Genomic DNA, 19,573 nt, shown 5'->3' with positions numbered 1-19,573 from the left:
TTAGTTGAATAACCGATTGTACCTAGATTATTTTAATTAACTCCTTTTGTCATCCTCTTGTGCTCAGTAGGGTCATTCATGAGAAACATCATTCTTTTCAGTGATCATTCAGGAACTCAATAAATCTTCAGATCTTTTAGATGATAATTAGATTAGGTTAATGATTTAGTAATACTGAAGACAAATGTTTAAATGATCTGAACCAATTGGGGAAAAAATCTAATGCAATATTTTCTATTTAAGCCACCAAAGCATTGACAAGTAAGAAGGTAACTTGAAAGTTATAATTTACTACAAGTTGAACATGTCACCTTATAGGGATAGAATGCAACATTATTAGGAATAAATAAGCAACTGTTGGTGATACTAATTATAATAGTTAAAATTTATATTCAAACTTTAAAGTTTGCAAAGGTGCTTAATATACACTATTTCAGTGTCATCTGACAACTAACTATATGACATTCGGCAGGATATTTATTTTGTCTTGAGTTTTAGTCTCCTTAGGTAAAGAGGATTGAACTCATGATCTTTAAGGGCACTTCCAGCTCTAAAGCATGAAATGTAAGAACCCGGAAATCCCTTTTAGTAAGAGGAATTTAATAAGACATAATATGTTTTGTATTAATTTGACTCCTATTCAGAAGATTGTCCAGTTTTGTTCAGTATATTTTAAAAATGTGAAAAAATGAAGGAGATTCAGAAAAAAGAAACTGTTAAAGAAATAGAAGACTGACTATAGAGAAGAGTTTACCAGAAAAATTTTAAGTTACTGACTTAATTGGCATATGCAAACTTTTAAAAGAATGTTTCTAAAGGACTAAATCAGGGTAAACAATTTTAAATCAGTCTTAAAATTGCAATTGGGCATAGAGGAATTAGTTTACCTTTGAAGATACTACAACATCTCCATTTATGTTGTTCAAAGAATAATAGACTTAGAGTTAGAAAGGTCTTTAAAAAGCCTTTTTCAATTTACAGATGAGGAGAGACCATGAGGAGAGTACTTGCCCCAAATCTTCCAAGAGTAGAACAGGGTGGAGGCAGTGGTGGGGAGAGACTTTTGTGGAAACCCCACTTTCTTCACTTTGATTCAACAGAAGCAAGTGATGGTACAGAATAGTAATAGCTTTCTGAAGCAGTCCAAATATTCAATACATTTATAGAAAGATGTTCAAGGACTCTAGAGATAGCAAATTCAGTTCCTTTTAATAAAATCATCCCCCAAAGAAATTATTTGTGCAAAGGCACAGCTAATTGGTAATAAAAATAAGGTGGAAATTCAGAGCTTTTGCTGTGGATACTTTTCCTACTTTGTACTACAACCTGTCTTATAAATAGGAATGTGTCTGGATGTGGAGAGTCTCACTTTCATGTAAGTTTAGTCTAGAGTGGCAGAGTGGTGAGAGAACCAGCTTCAAAGCCAGAAAAACCTGGGTGCAAGTCCCTTCTCTAATATTTACTTACCATGTGATCTTGGGCAAATGCAGAATTGCCTTTGGCAATACTCCCAGTGAAGAGGTTTCATAAAGTATTGGTAGAATTAGCTTATCTAGGAGTTCCCTATATCCATTTATAAGATATTTATAGATCCAGTCACTATTCATATACTAGTGTTTTTTTTTTTCTACCTAAAGACTTTTCCTTCTCAAACTGTTTAATTTGGTATTAAAATATAAACCGACATGGAAACAGAAATTTAGTGATAGGCAATATAAATTCATCATTTTCTTAAATAATAATCTTTTCTCTTTTTGTGCCTAAGATTCCCATCTTCTAATGCCATTTTTATTTTTTGGCAGGGAGCATTGAATGTAGGGAGGATTTAAAATGTAACTTAATAGATAGGCTAATTGTAATAGTACATTTTACAAGAGATTTAAAAATTTTTTGCTACCTTAAGTATAAATACCACTTGAAACTATATACATACTTATTAGAAACTCATCAAAAAGAAATTTCTTAATATTAAAACTGCTGGAAGACTTTGGACTTTAATATATATATATATATATATATATATATATATATATATATATTCTGGACTAGGTATATATATACCTAGTCATAAAATATTTATATGTATTGTTGAGGCAAGTGGACTATTGCTGTTACTTTTGATCTTTCTTTATGAAACTAAAAACCTAGAAAACATTTTTTCCTTTACATCACTCTTGATAAGGTATTAGTATAATAATAATAATAGTCATAAGATTGTGATGCTAACCCTGATTATAAAGTCACAAAAGTTTAAATTGCTTTTGAATAAATAAATAAATAAAAACATGAATAAAATGAATAAAAACATGTTTAAAGTTTCTAAGGGGAATACATTTTCACATGATGAAGACCATGAATGGAAAAATTGATCCATATAAGTATTTTAAATACAAAATAAATGAAGTGGGTTTTTTGTTTTTGGTGAATCTAGGAAACTGAGAAACAATGCTTTCCTATGAAGTATACTTATTATATAAAACAAAGGACTTTGTGTCTATGACATATAATGTGTTGTGATATGGGAGCCACCTGCCAGTGGCTACTGGAGGTCTAACTCAGACCTGTAGAATGGATCTCTTCATGTGAGCAGATGATGATGATATAAGGAGATTGGGAGGCAGTCACTGTTCTCTGACCTCTCCTCTGAGAGTCAGTTGTGTTATCTGACCTCTCTCCTCTTCCCTCTGCCTCCAATTTATTTCATTCCCAGTCCACAATTAACACCTGTGTCAGTAAAGGCTACTTTGCAACTCCCTTTGGATATTATGATCCACAGCTATGGAGGCTCTAGGAGAATTGACTTGCCCCTTCACTTAGGCATGTTAGGCCCCTTAACAGTAGTGCTGTTACATTGTCAGATAGGCACTTTGATTAGATAGTAAAATAAGGAGAAAAGGGAATTTTTAGAATTAAAAAACATTTTTATTTTCTGTAACTATATGTTCATTTATATGATGGTTTTACTTGATATTTAATTTTAGTTCAGTGAAGAACCCAAATTACCAAATCTAGTTTTCATATTTTTAAATAGAGGAATTTGAAGGTTGTAACTTAAAAGAAAATAGTCTTAAGTCCATAGAGAAGTATACAAATCTTCCATTTTATGTTTATTATAGAATTTTTTTCCTTTCTTGTTCACAAGTGTTTTGTGTGTTTCAAGTAGAAAAATAATTTGAAAGTAAGGTGTGAACTATTAATAATACAAAAGCATTGGTTTTTTTTTTGTTTTTAACATTATGCTTATTCACATAACTGTTCTTTACCTGGAGATCCCTTGAGTACATAATGGAATCATTATCTTGTCTCTTGAAACTTCATTGTCCAGACTAGCTTATTTTTGTTTAAAGTAAATACTATGTGATAAACTGAAGACTTTTTGCTTAATCTGATTTCCTGTGATGTAATCATTTGCCTCTTGTACATCTAGTCCCTTATTTCTAATCAATTGACTGTCACTCTGGTTCAAGGTCTTGCCACTTTTCAACTGGAAAATTACAATATTCTTCCAATTGCTCTCCTAGCTTTCAGTCCCTTCCTCTTCAGTCTTTCTCCACTCAAATGTCAAAATAATCTTCCTAAAGCACATGTCTGACTTTATCATTCTCTGCCTAATAATCTTCAATCTCCCTATTGTTTTGAGATTAAAATAGAAACTTTATGGTTTGGCTTTCAGAGCCTTTTTCAGTCTGGCCCCAGCATATTTTTCCAAACATATTTTATATTGCAGAATTCTCCTGTGACTTTTTTATTTGAAAATGTAAATTCATTCCAATATGACTAATATATCAGAAGAATTTCAACGTCACAGATTTTTGTGTTTGTCTCTGCAGTTATGTTTCACAGTTTCATTTGTAAGAAACAGCAAGAACAAAAAACTGCAGCACTGACAACTCACAAATTACAATGCTTCCCATACCTGATTCCACAAGCAACTTTTAGCTTTTTCAAAGCAAAATGCCATATTTATGGTATATCTTCTATATGCATCTTCCTCCACTTTCATATTGCCATGGATCTCCAGAATTACAACCTGCTGAGACCACATTCTTTTTTTAGCCCTTGAGTTTGCCAGCTGGAGGACATAGATTCTACTTTTTCTTGTAGTATTTAATCCTGTAATATGTATAAAACTGGGCTGCTATTTTCATTAGTTTCCTATTTTTTAATGTTATTGATAAAGTTTTTGAGTTATATGTCCACAATTCCTTACTTTATTTATGCCATAAATGCTGAGGTTTTTATTGTGCAGTTTTGCATTGAGATGTTCTTTGGCAATGTATATCAGAACTTAACATACTTCATACATCTCCTATTCTACCTTAAACCAGCTTGCTTGCTGTTTCTGAACTCCTTCATTTTCTTTTCTCATACTCTTTGCATAAACTACTTTTTCTTAGCCTAGAAAATATTTTCTTCTCATCTTAGCTTTACTTCAAGGCACAGCTCAGGTTTGCCTCCTATGGGAAACTTTTCCTACTCTTCTTTGTTGTCAGTGTTTTTGCCCTCCTGAACTTATCTTTTTTACATATCTTTTTACATGCTGTATATGCTCACATACACTACATCATATCTTGCATGAAGTAGATACTTAATAAATATTTGTTGAATTGTTTCTAGAAGCTTATCTTGTTTACAACTATAAAAGTTAAAATGTCTGGCTACTATCTATATCCTGTATTCAAGTAACTTTCTTACATAGTTCCTTATTTTTTCTTTTAATGTCTCTTAATGTCAGTGTTACCAAATGAAATTTTATATGGGAAATATATTGACTATTATAAGTATTATTTAGTTTTACATTTCCTATTTCCCAGCCTCTGCCCCCTTAAAAAAAAAATTACCAAACTTACATTTTTTAATGGAATTTTTTGGTAAGGTTGAATTAGAGAATTGCCATATGATAAGAAGTATTATCTTCCTATTGACTTTAAAATTTGCCAAAGATATATGATGTGAAGAAGTGCGGTAAGAGAAAAATTAAAACATGCTATATACTGTATTCTACTTTAAAAGTGGGAGATGCTATTTATTGGAGCTTGGTTTCATTTGATAAAGCAAAAGCTCAGAAATAGTCATCTGAAGACAGTAAAAGTTATATTATTTTGAGTCCTGATTAGTACTCTTTAAGTGCCTTCTAAGTTGTTAAGTGCTGGGGGTACAAAGAAAGGTAAAACAAACAAGTCCCTACTCTCATAGAACTCAACTTCTAATTGGAGATAACTTGCAAACTATGTACAAACAAGATATATACAGGATAAATTGGAGAGGTAAAAGAGGGAAGGCACTAGCATTAAGAATTATCAGAAAAGGCTTTTTGTAGAAGGTAAGACTTGGTCTTGACTTTAAATGAAGTCCCAGAAGCCTACATAAAAATGAAGAAAATCTTAGGCATGACGAATAGACACTAAAAATGTCTGAATTCTGGAGATGGGAACATTTTGTTTGTGAGGAACCGCTGGGTGCCATATCACTGTATCCTAAAAGCTAGAAAAGTAGAAAACCAGGTTAGTTATATTTTTTGAATACTATATAATTTTATATTTGATCCTCAAGGTAGTAGGAAACCAAGTGAGTGCTCCATTAAAAGGATAAGACTGGGATCAATTTTCCTTACTATAGTTTTTCACTCACATTACTACCTTGTATCTCATTTTTATTTGTAAATGTGACCAACATCAAGTTCTTTTGGGCACTATTCCCAAGAATAATTGCAAGTGTCAAATATTCAATGTATATATCAGGTTTTTGTTATATATACGCACACACACACACATACATATATATATATCACATGTAAATAATTTATGTAAATAATCTTCCTTGAAGATTGTAATCTATATTTATTCCTGTTACTAATAGGCTCAGATCTAGAATTGCAAAAGATCCCAGAAACCTTCTAGTCCACACTTTCCTAATTTTACAGATGTGATGCATGAGGGCCATAGGGTTAAAAGACTTGACTGGGGTCATGCAGGTTGTAAGTATCAGAAGTGAAATTTGAACCAAGGTCATCTTGACACAAGTAAATATTTCCATTGTACCACCATTATTTTATTTTACTTTGTATAACTTTAACAGTAATCTCCAATGTTAAAAAAACAAACAAACAGATTTAAGGAAATAAGCTATTTCTTTTCCTAACAAATAATTTTATTTACTACCTAGAAAAAGCAGAGGGATCTTGCAAAGATGAGAAGATGTCTCAGGCCTGAAGAGCTGACAAACCAGATGAATCAAATAGACATAAGCATGCAACATGAACAGTTGGAGGAAAGCTTCCAACAACTTGTTTCAGACTACAGGAGAATAATAGAACGACTTGCCCAAGCATAATGAATCAACTTTTTCGTACAGGAAATTTGAAGATTTCTATACATTGTGCTGTGAAAAACACCCGTAATGGCTTCTTAATTGAAAAAAAAATTTATGTGACACTTGTATTTACATTAAAAGGTTACCTTTTTTGTTTTTCTCTTATTTGAAGATTTTCTTCTAGTAGGCTTGGAATTATAGGTTCTAAGATATTGTTTGTATTCTAGGAGCACTCACTGCTAAATAAATCACAGGTATAGTTTATAAAATACCCATCACTGCTATTTCTTTTCTTTTTAAATAAGCATTCATAATGCTAACTTGGAAATGCCAGGTTGTAGTAATGTAACTACTCTTTAAAATGAAGAGGTAAGGCAAAATAAGGAATATAGTACTCAGCATTAAATATCCTCAGATGCTAATAATGTAAGGCATTAAAAAATCATAGTGCCATTTTTTCTAGAGTATTACAGAACTAGAAAATTAGGTTTTCCTATGCTTTTCAATTATCTTACCCTGTATAAAAAATTATTATTATTTTTTTTTTGCTTATCTGATTCTATTTTGAGATGTAGGGTTTTTAAATAGACAGATATAAAAGATAATCATTTCTTCTATCCCTAAACTACATCCAGGGGAAAAAATTACATGGCTTCATATTTGTGGATTAGAGGGAATAAAGAATTTTTGCACAAAATCTGAGTCATCAGGTGCCTTTACTGGCTTATTAAACCCCTTTAGGAGGGTACAGATAAAAAGATTTCTCACTATCTTATTTTACTTGGGGGCATTGTTCTCATCTTGGGATTTTTTTTTTTTTTTTTAAGTTTGGGGAAAATGCAGACCTTCCCAAAAAATCTTCGATTTTAGATAGATTTTTTTTAGAACCAACATATATAGTAACAGTAAAATAGGACTCAAGTCCTAATTTACTTGATCTGTATTTTTTTTTTGAACCTGTATTTTTTGCAGTAACAAAAACAATTGTTAGTATCTTTGGTCCTTGATAGAAGGAAGAGATTTTGGTTTTATAGAGAAAGACACTGAGGCCAAAAGAGACTTGCCCACTGTCACAGAGGCATTACATGGCAAAGGTGGATTTAAAATACTTGCATCTAAATCAAGTCTTCTTTTCCTTTGTACCAGAGGTAAAGAATGTCTAGCCCATGAGCTGAATAAAGCCTACAAAATCAAATGCTAAGACAACTGTAGGCAGTGAAGAACTGAAAGCTAGGTGCAACAACCTCCTTGAGTTCTATAAATTGATAATTTTATGTGGCCCACAATTGATAATAAAAGTATCCAAATGGCTCTTGCTCTATACCATCCTGAGGTTTAGAAATATGGGAATGTTTAGGGACTCAACCTATAAATTAGATTGAATTAGATTTAAGTTCACAACTGGAGTTAGCAAACAATGTTTTTTTTACACTTTTAATAAAAATCACATTGTATTCAATTATAAGAACCATTTTTAGCTGGGGACATACAAAGAGATAGCGATGGATTTGGCCTTCGAGCCATAATTTGCTAAGCACAGATCCAGTCCAATTCCTCTATTTTGCAAATGCAAAAAATGAGTCTCAAACAAGGTTAAGTGATAAGCAAGGTAATAGATTTAAGTAAAGCTGGGATTCAAGTCAAATAACTCCAAATCTTGCACTTTATCTTCATGCTACTTAAAGGTATATCATAACTTTTTAAAATCTGTATCAGTTCATAATTTATCCTTAAAATTTTTGTTTTTCTCCACTATAGTTAATTTCCTGGATTTTATGCTTATAAATTCTATCCAAAACTTCCAGAATGGCTGAAGATTGTAGGGTAAGGAAAAAAAAGATAGATGTCATGGAGAGGAACATATCTGTGAGATGAAAAGCACTGGTTCCAAAATTACATCCTGATAAACTATACACTTATTGAAGGCAAAGACTGTTTCATTTGTTATTGTAATTCTTAATACTTTTAACACATAGGCACTTAATAAATGCTTCTTGAATTAACATTTAACACTATATGCTGGCACTCTATTATAAAACTGGGGAAATGTGAAGCAAATTATTCATGAGATGTAAGCCACCCTAAGAGCTTGGAATATGGTATCTCAGAAGGGGGAAAAACATAAGCTTAAATTAAGATTAACATGCCTAACAAAAGTGAATTTAATTATGGAGAGAAAATGAACCTGTCATGAAATCTAGGGCTTACAAATATTACTGATAAAAAGACCAGAGTTGTAAAGGAATTTTGAAATGCAAACATAAGAGGCAAGAGGTAAATATGAATGAGTTGTCATAGATCATATATAAATCCCTTAAGTTCCCTTTTTGAGTCTCTGAAGATCTTGCAGAAGACAACCCAGGAATGGTTTTGTTATGTTTTGGTGAACTTAGAAAGAAAATGAGGCAAAAGGGTATGGGGAAGAGAACAGGGTTAGGGAGGAAATGTGAAGAAAATGATGTCATTTTGGTGCCCAAGGAAAAGACTATACAAACAAGGAATGGAGAAAGTAGTCAAAGAACCACACTGTCATCTGACTGGGTGAAAGGAGGTAAAATTACACCACACAAAAATGCATTTCACTCAACAAGAATGGGGAAAAGGGAGGGGGGGGCGGAAAGGATGAGAATAATAGGGAAAGCAGATGAAGAGAAACATTAATCCTAATAAGCAAAGCAAACTAACAATGGAAGTTTGCAGTTTAACAGGAAAGAAAGGATAAGAAAGAAAGGAAGCAGATTGTATCAAACCTAGAGCAGTGCTACTGAGCACACTTCTCTCACCATCCTCTTTATAAAGAGAGGGTAGAAAACTGATCAGTGCATGTTACCATGAGATAACATTACAATTATAGAGGACTCATGATGAAAAATGCTACCTAGTTCCTGACAGTGATGTACTCAGTGTGCAATTGAGACATTGTTTTGGACATGGCCAATATAGCAATTTATTTTGCTTGATGCATATTTGTTACCAGGGGTATGATTTTCTTTCTTTTTGAGTAGGGGAGGAGAGGAGAAAAAAATGGGTTTCTTCAATTGGAAAAAAAAATAGGTTAAAAAACCCAGGGTGTTAAGTGCAGTTAAGATCAAAAAAGAATAGGTTTGGGGACAGGAGGGTCTTGTAGCAAGTTTCTCTTTTACATGGAAGGGAATAAAAATTAAGCACCTAGTATATAGGTGCTCACTGAATCCTCACATTTCTAAGATAGAAGAAACTAATTCAAATTTATAAGAATAAGAGCCATTTCCTAATTGATAAATGGTCAAAGATTATAAACAGGCAAATTTTAAAGGAAAAAATCGAAACTATCAATACCCATATGCAAAATGCTCCAAGTCACAAAGAAATGCAAATGTAATTCATTGTGAGGGTCCACTTCATGTCCCCTTAAAAAGTGGCAAAGTTGACCAAAATTAGTAATATAAATTTTGGAGGAAATACAGGAAAAGATACATTAATATACCGTTGATAGAGTTGTGAATTAGTCTAGCTTTTATGGAAAGCAAGTTGTAATTGTGCTTTAGGGGGAAAAAAGGTTACTAAATTGTAGATGAAGTCAAGATGACAGATGACAATAAAGAAGTATGTGTTCCAAGGAGCTGTGGTCAAAATTACACAAGTTTTAGCAGCTAACACTATAAGGGAATGGAAGGCTTGGAAAGATATTCTAGAAAGCAAAGGAGCTAAGATTACAACCAATAATAAACTGCTCAGCAAAACAATATAATCCTCCAGGGGGGAAATGGACATTTAGTAAAATTAATAAAAGCCTCAAGAGAAGCATAAAAAAGTAAATATGACCAAGAAATCAAGGGACTAAACAATGTTAAGCTGTTTATATTCTTATATGGATGAATGCAACCATTTAGAACTTTATTATCAACAGGATTCTTAGATGGAGCTTACTAAGACACAGGACATGGGTGTGATTCTGTTATATTGAGATGTCAAAAGATGAGAAAGAAGGGTGCAATAAAAAAGGGAGCACAGGAGAGGAAGAAAGATGAAAAGTATTTCATTTTAAAGTGAGGTGTGCAAGGAAGAGTTTATACAGTGGAGAGAAGATTGGGGGCAGATTGGAATGGGCAACATTTGAATCTCACATTTTAATTGATTCAAGGAGAAAAATCTAAATACACTGTTGAATAGAGAAATTTATCTTATCCAATAAGCCACATAGAGAGAAAATAGGAGAGGGTAATAAGAGTGAGAGATGGGGGAGGGGGGGAGATGAAGAGAATAGAATGAAGAAAAATATGCAGCAATCACAACTGAATATGAATTTATTTTATTCATAAAATGGAAATGGAGAGCAGAATGGATTAGAAACCAAAATCCAACAACATTCAAGAAACACTTGAAATGGGGAGATACACATAGTGTTAAAATAAGGGGCTGGTCAAGATGGTTTCAGAGAGGCCTGGAGAGACTTACATGAACTGATGCTGAGTGAAATGATCAGGACCAGGAGATCATTATATACTTCAACAACAATACAATATGATGATCAATTCTGATGGATGTGGCCCTCTTCAACAATGAGATGAGCCAAATCAGTTTCAATAGAGCAGTAATGAATTGAACCAGCTACACCCAATGAAAGAACTCTGGGAAATGAGTATGAACTACTACATAGAATTCCCAATCCCTCTATTTTTGTCTGCCTGTATTTTTGATTTCCTTCACAGGTTAATTGTACACTATTTCAAAGTCCGTAATTATGCAAAATAACTATGGACACTTATACATATATTGTATTTAACATATACTTTAACATATTTAACATGTATTGGTCAACCTGCCATCTTGGGGAGGGGATGGGGGAAAGAAGGGGAAAAATTGGAACAAAAGGTTTTGCAATTGTCAATGCTGAAAAATTATCCATGCATATATCTTGTAAATAAAAAGCTATCATAAAAAAAAAAGAAAAGAAAAGAAAAAGAAAAAATTATCACTGGAAAAAAAAAAGGAATTTTGTTCCTTGCTGTTTTAATTAGCATATATATATATATAAGTTGTTTAAGTTTTTCCTCTTTATTTTAGTATTTCATGTGAGCTGTTGGCATATGATTGATATCTTTCAGACAGTTTTCTAATTTTCTATTTTTTTTAAGTTAAGTCCTTAGGGAGATAATTATGATATTTAGATGAATCAAACACTGTATTAAATTTTTCATTTGTTCTTGTATGCTATAGACTTTTTTTTTGCATTTTATGTCCTTTTATTTATTTGTTTATTCAAATAATTATAACTTTTTATTGACAGAACTCATGCCTGGGTAATTTTTTACAACATTATCCCTTGCACTCACTTCTGTTCCGACTTTTCCCCTCCCTTCCTCCCTACACTTCCTCCCCCAGATGGCAAGCAGTCCTATACATGTTAAATATGTCATAGTATATCCTAAATACAATATATGTGTACAAAACCGAACAGTACTCTTGTTGCACAGAAAGAATTGGATTCAGAAGGTAAAAATAACTCGGGAAGAAGAACCAAAATGCAAACAGTTTACATTCATTTCCCAGTGTTCTTTCTTTGGGTATAGCTGCTTCTGTCTCTCATTTATCAATTGAAACTGAGAATCTTCTCTGAAAAGAAATCCACTTCCATCAGAATACATCTCATACAGTATCGTTGTTGAAGAATATAATGATCTCCTGGTTCTGCTTAGCATTTCACTTAGCATCAGTTCATGTAAGTCTCTCCAAGCCTCTCTATTCATCCTGCTGGTCATTTCTTACAGAACAATACTATTCCATAACATTCATATACCACAATTTACCCAACCATTCTCCAACTGATGGGCATCCATTCATTTTCCAGTTTCAATTGTATGCTATAGACTTAAGCCACTCAAAAATATATCTCTATACTTAAAAAAAAAAAAAAAAAAAAAAAAAGAGGCTGGGGCAGAATCTTATGCTTCAACTGAAGTTTAAAAAAAAAAAAAGACATGATCTCAGACAAAGCAAAACTAAGATGCACCTAATTAGGAGACAAACAAACATTTTTAAAGGATATCCTAAACAATAAATTAATTGATAGACGTATATATCTAAGTGGCATAGATGCTAATTCTTGAAGAAGTAAATAAGTTCCAGAAAAAAACAGTAAAAGTGTAATAATAGGGGACCTCAACCTTTTAGATTAAAATAAACCTAACCAACCATAAAACAAACAAACAAAAAGTTAAGGAGATGAAAAAGAAGTTAGATATGACAGATTTTTGAAAATTGAATCAGAATAGAAAAAAACAAACTTACTTTTCAGTGGTGCATGTCACCTTGATAGAAACTGACCATGTATTAGAGCATAAACTCATAAATGCAAAAAAGCAGAAATGTTAAATCTATTTTTTTCTAATTTCTAAGATAAAAAATACATCATTAATGAGCCTTTGAGGCACAGATTAAAAATTGGAGATAAGGCCACTTCCAGGATCCAAGATGGCAGAGTAAGCAATAAATTACTGTAATTCTCCCATATTCACTTCCAAACAACCACAAAATAGTACCCCAAAAACAAATCCTTGGACAGCAAAAAGACAAGGTGAAAAAATCTTTTAGCTCAAGCTCAAGATATTTGAAAGATCAACAAGAAAAGGCTTTATCAGTTGGATAAAATCCAGGACAGTATATGAAGTGTCCCAACAAGTTGGCAGTAAGCTCCACCTTAGCAAACCATGGGAGATCCTGAACCCCAGTGCAGTAGAGTAGGCAAATGCCAACTCCAGGACCTCCCCTGTGCCTCAGCATAGCCAGGAGAATGGGTAGAATCCAGAATTCTGAGAACCACCATGTGCTTCAAAGAAACACAGAAAAGCTTCAGTACATGCCAGCACTAGGAACCCAACTCAATACTGAATAAGCTGCTAGATTCCCTACAACTTCGTGCAGTGTCAGCCACCCTTCACCCCCTCATCACAGCACAAGACACAAGGGTTCCCCCACAGTTTTCAGGACAACATGTCCTGTTGTTGTATTTATGTAGCACTAGGTAAACAGCCAGGAACTGTATTTATTCCCTAATACAAGAAGCCTCAAACAGTGCTCCTTTTACCCCAGAACAAAGCTCAAATTTAAAAGAAAGGAAAAAGCCAAAAGAGATGAGTAAAAACAACAACAAAAAAAAAATCATAAAAAGTTGTATGGTAGAGAAAACCAAGCCACAAACTCAGAAGATGACAATGATGTCAAAACACCTATGGGAAAAAACCCAAAGAAAAATGGGAAGTGGTCTTAAAGCCAGAAAGAATTCATAGAAGAGCTCAATAAGAAGCTTAAAAATCATGAGAGATAGAAGAAAAATTGGGAAAAGAAATGAGAGTAATGCATATGAAGTTCCTAGAAGAAATGAAGCAAGAGATAAAAATTCATTGTAAATGAAATGAAAGTCCTAGAAAAAGGAATGGAAAAGAAAAGAAAAGAAAATGGAAAAGCTTAATATAATGAGTAATGGAATCTCTGATTAGAATGTAACAAACAGAAATCATTAATTATGAGACAAGAAAAACAACAACAACAACAACAACAAAGATAAAAGCTTACAACTAATTACAACTTACTCTGAAAAGCTTGGTTTATTCCTATAAAAAAAAAATGGAGCTTTAATAGAATACAAATTTTTCAAGCATTATAATGAATCTAGTTTTGTAGACTTTGAAATGCACAGAAGTCAAGATAAATACATCGAGTAAATTGAAAAGGTTCTACAATGATTTTGTGTTTACATTCTAATAGAGAAGAAATAAATCTCTCTTATGAATTTTTATGTTTTCCACAATCACAAATAAGACAAATAGAAGGTGGGGAAGAAACTATTTATTCTGTTTCAATGATCTTAAAACAAGAAAAGAAAGGGAAAAGAAAAGAAAAATATTAGGAAAGATAAAAGGAAAAAAACTCTGGTGGGACTTATAGTCAGAAGATCTGAGTTCCAATATTACTGAAGATACTTACTATATGTGTGATCCTAGCCACAAAATCTTCATCTGTAAAGTGAGGGGGTAGGAGCTGATGGTTTCCAAAGCTCTTTTCAGATTAAAATCTGTGAAGGAAAGGGTGGGTGGAATAAGCATCACATCAATTCCTCTTTAATTCTAACCAGACAAAAGGAGATTGAATACACATATATAGAATATGACATTGAAATACATTAAACTTGACAGTAAAAAAGACAACTATGGGAAGGTTTGGGTTTAAGAGAGATGATAGCACCAGGGAGGGATTAATCCCAAATAAGATAAATTCCAATTTCTGAAAATAGATCATGAATTTAAAGAAACTGAAAAAGGAGAGAGAGAGAGAGAGATAGGGGGAGGACGAAGAAGGAAGGGGAGGGGGAGGAGTAGGGAGGGAGAAAGGGTAAAAATTTGTGAATGGGGGTCTGGGAGAAAGGAAGAAAAGAAAGATAGAAGAGCCTAAAGAGATTGCTTCACAAAATGATTACAGAAAGGCCTGGAGAGACTCACATGAACTGATTATAAGTGAAGTGAGTAGAACTGTGTGGGTCAGAAACCATTAATAAAACAACTGGATAGATCTCTAGAAGCAAAGCAAAGTTTATTTACATTCTCGAGAACGGGTGTCCCACCAATCGAGCAGACCATCGAAGGGAGGAGGTACCGTAGGGGGTAGGGCCGGCGCTTTTATCTCTAACGCAAATTCCCACCACTGACCCTCATCCTTATTGGCTGAGGATCTTACATTCTAAACGCGGGAACTATCCAAGAAATTGAACTTGACCAACAAGTACATAGTTGCCCATATTTGGCTGAAATAGAGAGGATAACAAGAAGGGGACTTAAGTATGCCCTTAGGGGGCTAACAGGGAGGGGATTGCAGGGACACTTTAAGTATGTCCTTAAGATAGCAGGGAGGAGACACTTTGCAGGGAGGAGACACTAAGTATGCCCTTGACCTTAAAGTCCTTCAGGCCTACTCAAACTTTGAAATAGATGAAGCCTTACTCGATTTTCACAACTGTCTTGAAAGATTTCATTTTATCTCGTTCAGAACCAAGAGAACACAGTATATAGTAACAAAATTATACAATGATCAATTTTGAAGGACCTGGCTCTTTTCAACTTTGAGGTGCTTCAGGCCAAGTGGATCACAACATAGTATTTTCACTTTTTTTACTGTTGTTTGCTTGCATTTTGTTTTCTTTCTCAATTTTTTCCTTTTTGATCTGATTTTTCTTGTGCAGTATAATTGTGGAAATATGTATAAAAGAACTGCACGTATTTAACATATATTGGATAACTTTCCATCTAAGGAAGAAGGTAGGAGGAAGAGAGGGAAAAATTTTGAACCCAGGGTTTTGCAGAGGTGAATGCTGAAAATTTTCAAAATAAAAAGCTTTTTCTTAAAAAAGAGATCGCTTCAGTTATAGGTTACTAATATTGATTATATTCCTTTTCTTCAATCACCTTCATTATAAAGATAGGAATGGAAGGCAAAGAATAAAAAAAAAAAAAAAGAGTATCTGCTAGAAGAAAAACAAAATTATCAGCCATAGTTGAATATGAATAGGATGAATATTCACTCATCAAACAGAGGAGGGTAGGAGAATAGATTAGAAAGAATTAAAAGACAATTCCAATACACTTTTGTGTATTTTGATGGAAAATCCCATCCCTATCCAGAGAAACCATGGAGACTGAATATAGAAGAAAACATACTGTTTTCACTTTTTTTCTTGCTTGTGGTTTTTCCCATTCATATTTTTCTTTCACAGCACAATTAATATGGAAATATGTTTAAAATGATTGTACATGCATAATCTGTATCTGATTGCCTGCTGTCATGGAGAAAAGTAAGGGAAAGGAAGTAGGGAGAAAAAATTTGGCACTCAAAATCTTGCAAAAATTAATACTGAAAACTAACTTTATATGTAATTGAAAAAAATACTATTGGGGCGGAGCCAAGATGGCAGAGAGACACACACATCTTCCTAAACTCTCTTTTTCCCTCAATCTATTTTAATGAAATTCAGCCTTGGAATTAGTGCTTGACAAAAGAGACAAAAGAAACCTATTATATCTGAGGGAAAGAAGGAAGAGGGATGAACTTTGTGTGAGTCTTATTCTCATCAGATTTGGCTCAAAGAGGAAATATTAAGCATATTTGGTTTACAAAGAAACTTCTCCCACCTCATTGAAAAATGGGAGGGGGAAAGTGAAAAAAGAAATGGTTAGGATAAATAGAAGGGAATACAGAAATAGTAAGAAAAAGGTTTAAGAAAAGGGAAGGGACATCCAGGGGGAGGGAGGGACTCAGAAGAGGGAGGGCTGTCTGAGGCAAGTGGTGTTCATAAGTCTAATACTGGGAAAGAGGATAAGGGGAGGCAAGAAAAAGAAAAGCATAATCTGGGGATAATAAGATGGCAGGAAATACAGAATTTGTAATTTTAACTGTAAATGTAAATGGAATGAACTCTCCCATAAAGTGGAGGAGGATAGCAGACTGGATCAAAAGTCAGAACCCTACAATAACATTTAAAGCAGGGAGATACATACAGAGTAAAGGTAAAAGGCTGGAGCAGAATCTACTATGCTTCAGGTAAAGTCAAAAAAGCAGGGGTAGCCATCATATCAAGGGGTTATCTCATATCAAGCAAAAGCAAAAAATGGATCTAATTAAAAGAAATAAGGAAGGGCACAATATCTTGCTAAAGGGCAGCATAGATAATGAAGCAATATTAATACTAAACATATATGCACCAAGTAGTATAGCATCTAAATTCCTAAAGGCAAAGTTAAGAAAGCTGCAAGAAGAAACAGATAGCAAAACTATGATAGTGGGAGATCTCAACCTTGCACTCTTAGAACTAGATAAATCAAACCACAAAATAAAAAAGAAAGAAGTTAAAGAGGTAAATAGAACACTAGAAAAGTTAAATATGATAGATCTTTAGAGAAAAGTGAATGGAGAGAGAAAGGAGTACACTTTCTTTTCAGCAGTTCATGGAACCTATATAAAAATGACCATATATTAGGACCTCAAATTCAAATGCAGAAAGGCAGAAATAGTAAATGCATCCTTCTCAGATCATGATGCAATAAAAATTACATTCAACAAAAAGCCAGGTGAAAATAAACCAAAAAGTTATTGGAAATTAAATAATCTCATCCTAAAGAATGATTGACAATAATTCCACCCAAGAGAATGACAATAATGAGACATCATATCAAAATGTGTGGGATGCAGCCAAAGTGGTAATAAGGGGAAATTTTATATCTCTAGAGGCTTACTTGCATAAAATAGAAAAAGATAAAATCAATGAATTAGGCTTACAACTAAAAAAGCTAGAAAAAGAGCAAATTAAAAACCCCCAATCAAACATTAAACTTGAAATTCTAAAAATAAAAAGAGAGATCAATAAAATTGAAAGTAAAAAAAAACTACTGAATTAATAATAAAACTAAGAGTTGGTTTTATGAAAAAACCCACAAAATAGATAAACCAATGGTAAATTTGATTAGAAAAAGGAAAGAGGAAAATCAAATTGTTAGTCTTAAGAATGAAAAGGGAGAAATTTCCACTAATGAAGAGGAAATTAGAGCAATAATTAGGAATTACTTTGCCCAACTTTATGCCAATAAATTTGATAACTTAAATGAAATGGATGAATACCTTCAAAAATATAGGTTGCTCAGGTTAACAGAGGAAGAAGTAAATTGGTTAAATAGTCCCATTTTAAAAAAAGAAATAGAACAAGCTATCAATCAACTCCCTAAAAAAAAATCCCCAGGACCAGATGGATTTACATGTGAAGTCTACCAAACATTTAAAGATCAATGAACTCCAATGCTATATAAACTAATTGAAAAAATAAGGAATGAAGGAGTCCTACCAAATTCCTTTTATGACACAGACATGGTACTGATATCTAAACCAGGTAGGATGAAAACAGAAAAAGAAAATTATAGACCAATCTCCCTAATGAACATCAGTGTAAAAATCTTAGCAAAAAGATTACAGAAAATCATATCCAGGATAATACTCCATGACAAAGTAGGATTTATACAGGGATGCAGGGCTGGTTCAATATTAGGAAAACTATTAGCATAATTGACTATATCAATAACCAAACTAACAAAAACCCTATGATCATCTCAATGGATGCAAAAAAAACATTTGATAAAACCCAATACCCATTCCTATTAAAAATACTAGAGAGTATAGAAATAAATGGACTTTTCCTTAAAATAGTCAGTAGCATTTATTTAAAACCATCAATAAGCATCATATGTAATGGTGATAAATTGGAACCATTCCCAATAAAATCAAGAATGAAACAAGGTTGCCCACTTTCACCATTACTATTCAATATTGTATTAGAAATGCTAGCTTCAGCAATAAGAGATGAAAAAGAAATTAAAGGAATTAGAGTAGGTAATGAAGAAACCAAATTATCACTCTTTGCAGATGATATGATGGTATACTTAGAAAACCCCAGAGATTCTACTAAAAAGCTATCAGAAATAATCCACAACTTTAGCAAAGTTGCAGGATACAAAATAAATCTACATAAATCATCAGCATTTTTATACATCACTAACAAAATCCAACAGCAAGAGATATAAAAAGAAATTCCATTTAAAATAACTGTCAATACTATAAAATATTTGGGAATCTATCTTCCAAGAGAAAGTCAGGAACTATATGAGCAAAACTACAAAACACTTTCCCCACAAATACAATCAGATCTAAACAATTGGAAAAATATCTGCTCTTGGATAGGTTGAAGAAATATAATAAAGATGAAAATACTCCCTAAATGAATCTATTTATTTAGTGCTATACCAATCAAACTCCCATGAAACTATTTTACTGACTTAGAAAAAATAACAACAAAATTAATCTGGAAGAACAAAAGGTCAACAATTTCAAGGGAATTAATGAAAAAAAAAGCAAATGAAGGTGACCTAGATGTACCAGATCTAAAATTATAATATAAAACATCAGTCATCAAAACCATTTAGTACAGGCTAAGAAATAGACCAGTTGCTCAGTAGAGTAGGTTAGGTTCACAGGACAAAATAGTCAATAACTATAGCAATCTAGTGTTTGACAAACCCAAAGATCCCAGCTTTTGGGATAAGAATTCATTATTTGACAAAAATTGCTGAGAAAATTGGAAATGAGTATGGCAGAAAGTAGGCATTGTCCCATACTTAACATTGTACACCAAAATAAAGATCAAAATGGGTTCATGATCTAGGCATAAAGAATGAGATTATAAATAAAT

At 33.0% G+C, this 19,573-nt stretch overlaps 1 protein-coding gene and 1 long non-coding RNA gene across 2 annotated transcripts in view; one reads left to right on the top strand and one right to left on the bottom strand.

The window, feature by feature from the left end:
- Positions 1-6,583, top strand: part of HAT1 (histone acetyltransferase 1) — a 90,838-nt gene extending 84,255 nt beyond the window's left edge. Inside the window, exon 11 of the mRNA XM_051991088.1 lies at positions 6,166-6,583. Coding sequence (XP_051847048.1) covers positions 6,166-6,333 — 168 coding nt within the window. The 3' untranslated portion in view covers positions 6,334-6,583. The remainder of the gene's footprint in view (positions 1-6,165) is intronic.
- Positions 1-19,573, bottom strand: part of LOC127557791 (uncharacterized) — a 111,783-nt gene that overhangs the window by 58,218 nt on the left and 33,992 nt on the right. The window contains exon 2 of the long non-coding RNA XR_007952623.1: positions 14,278-14,365. This is a non-coding gene — a long non-coding RNA (uncharacterized LOC127557791). The remainder of the gene's footprint in view (positions 1-14,277; positions 14,366-19,573) is intronic.

This window comes from Antechinus flavipes, chromosome 3, assembly GCF_016432865.1.
Source record: "Antechinus flavipes isolate AdamAnt ecotype Samford, QLD, Australia chromosome 3, AdamAnt_v2, whole genome shotgun sequence".
NCBI classification, from domain to species: Eukaryota; Metazoa; Chordata; class Mammalia; order Dasyuromorphia; family Dasyuridae; genus Antechinus; species Antechinus flavipes.
The sequence above is the reverse complement of the archived record's forward strand: the minus strand, read 5'-3'. Positions and strand labels throughout refer to the sequence as shown.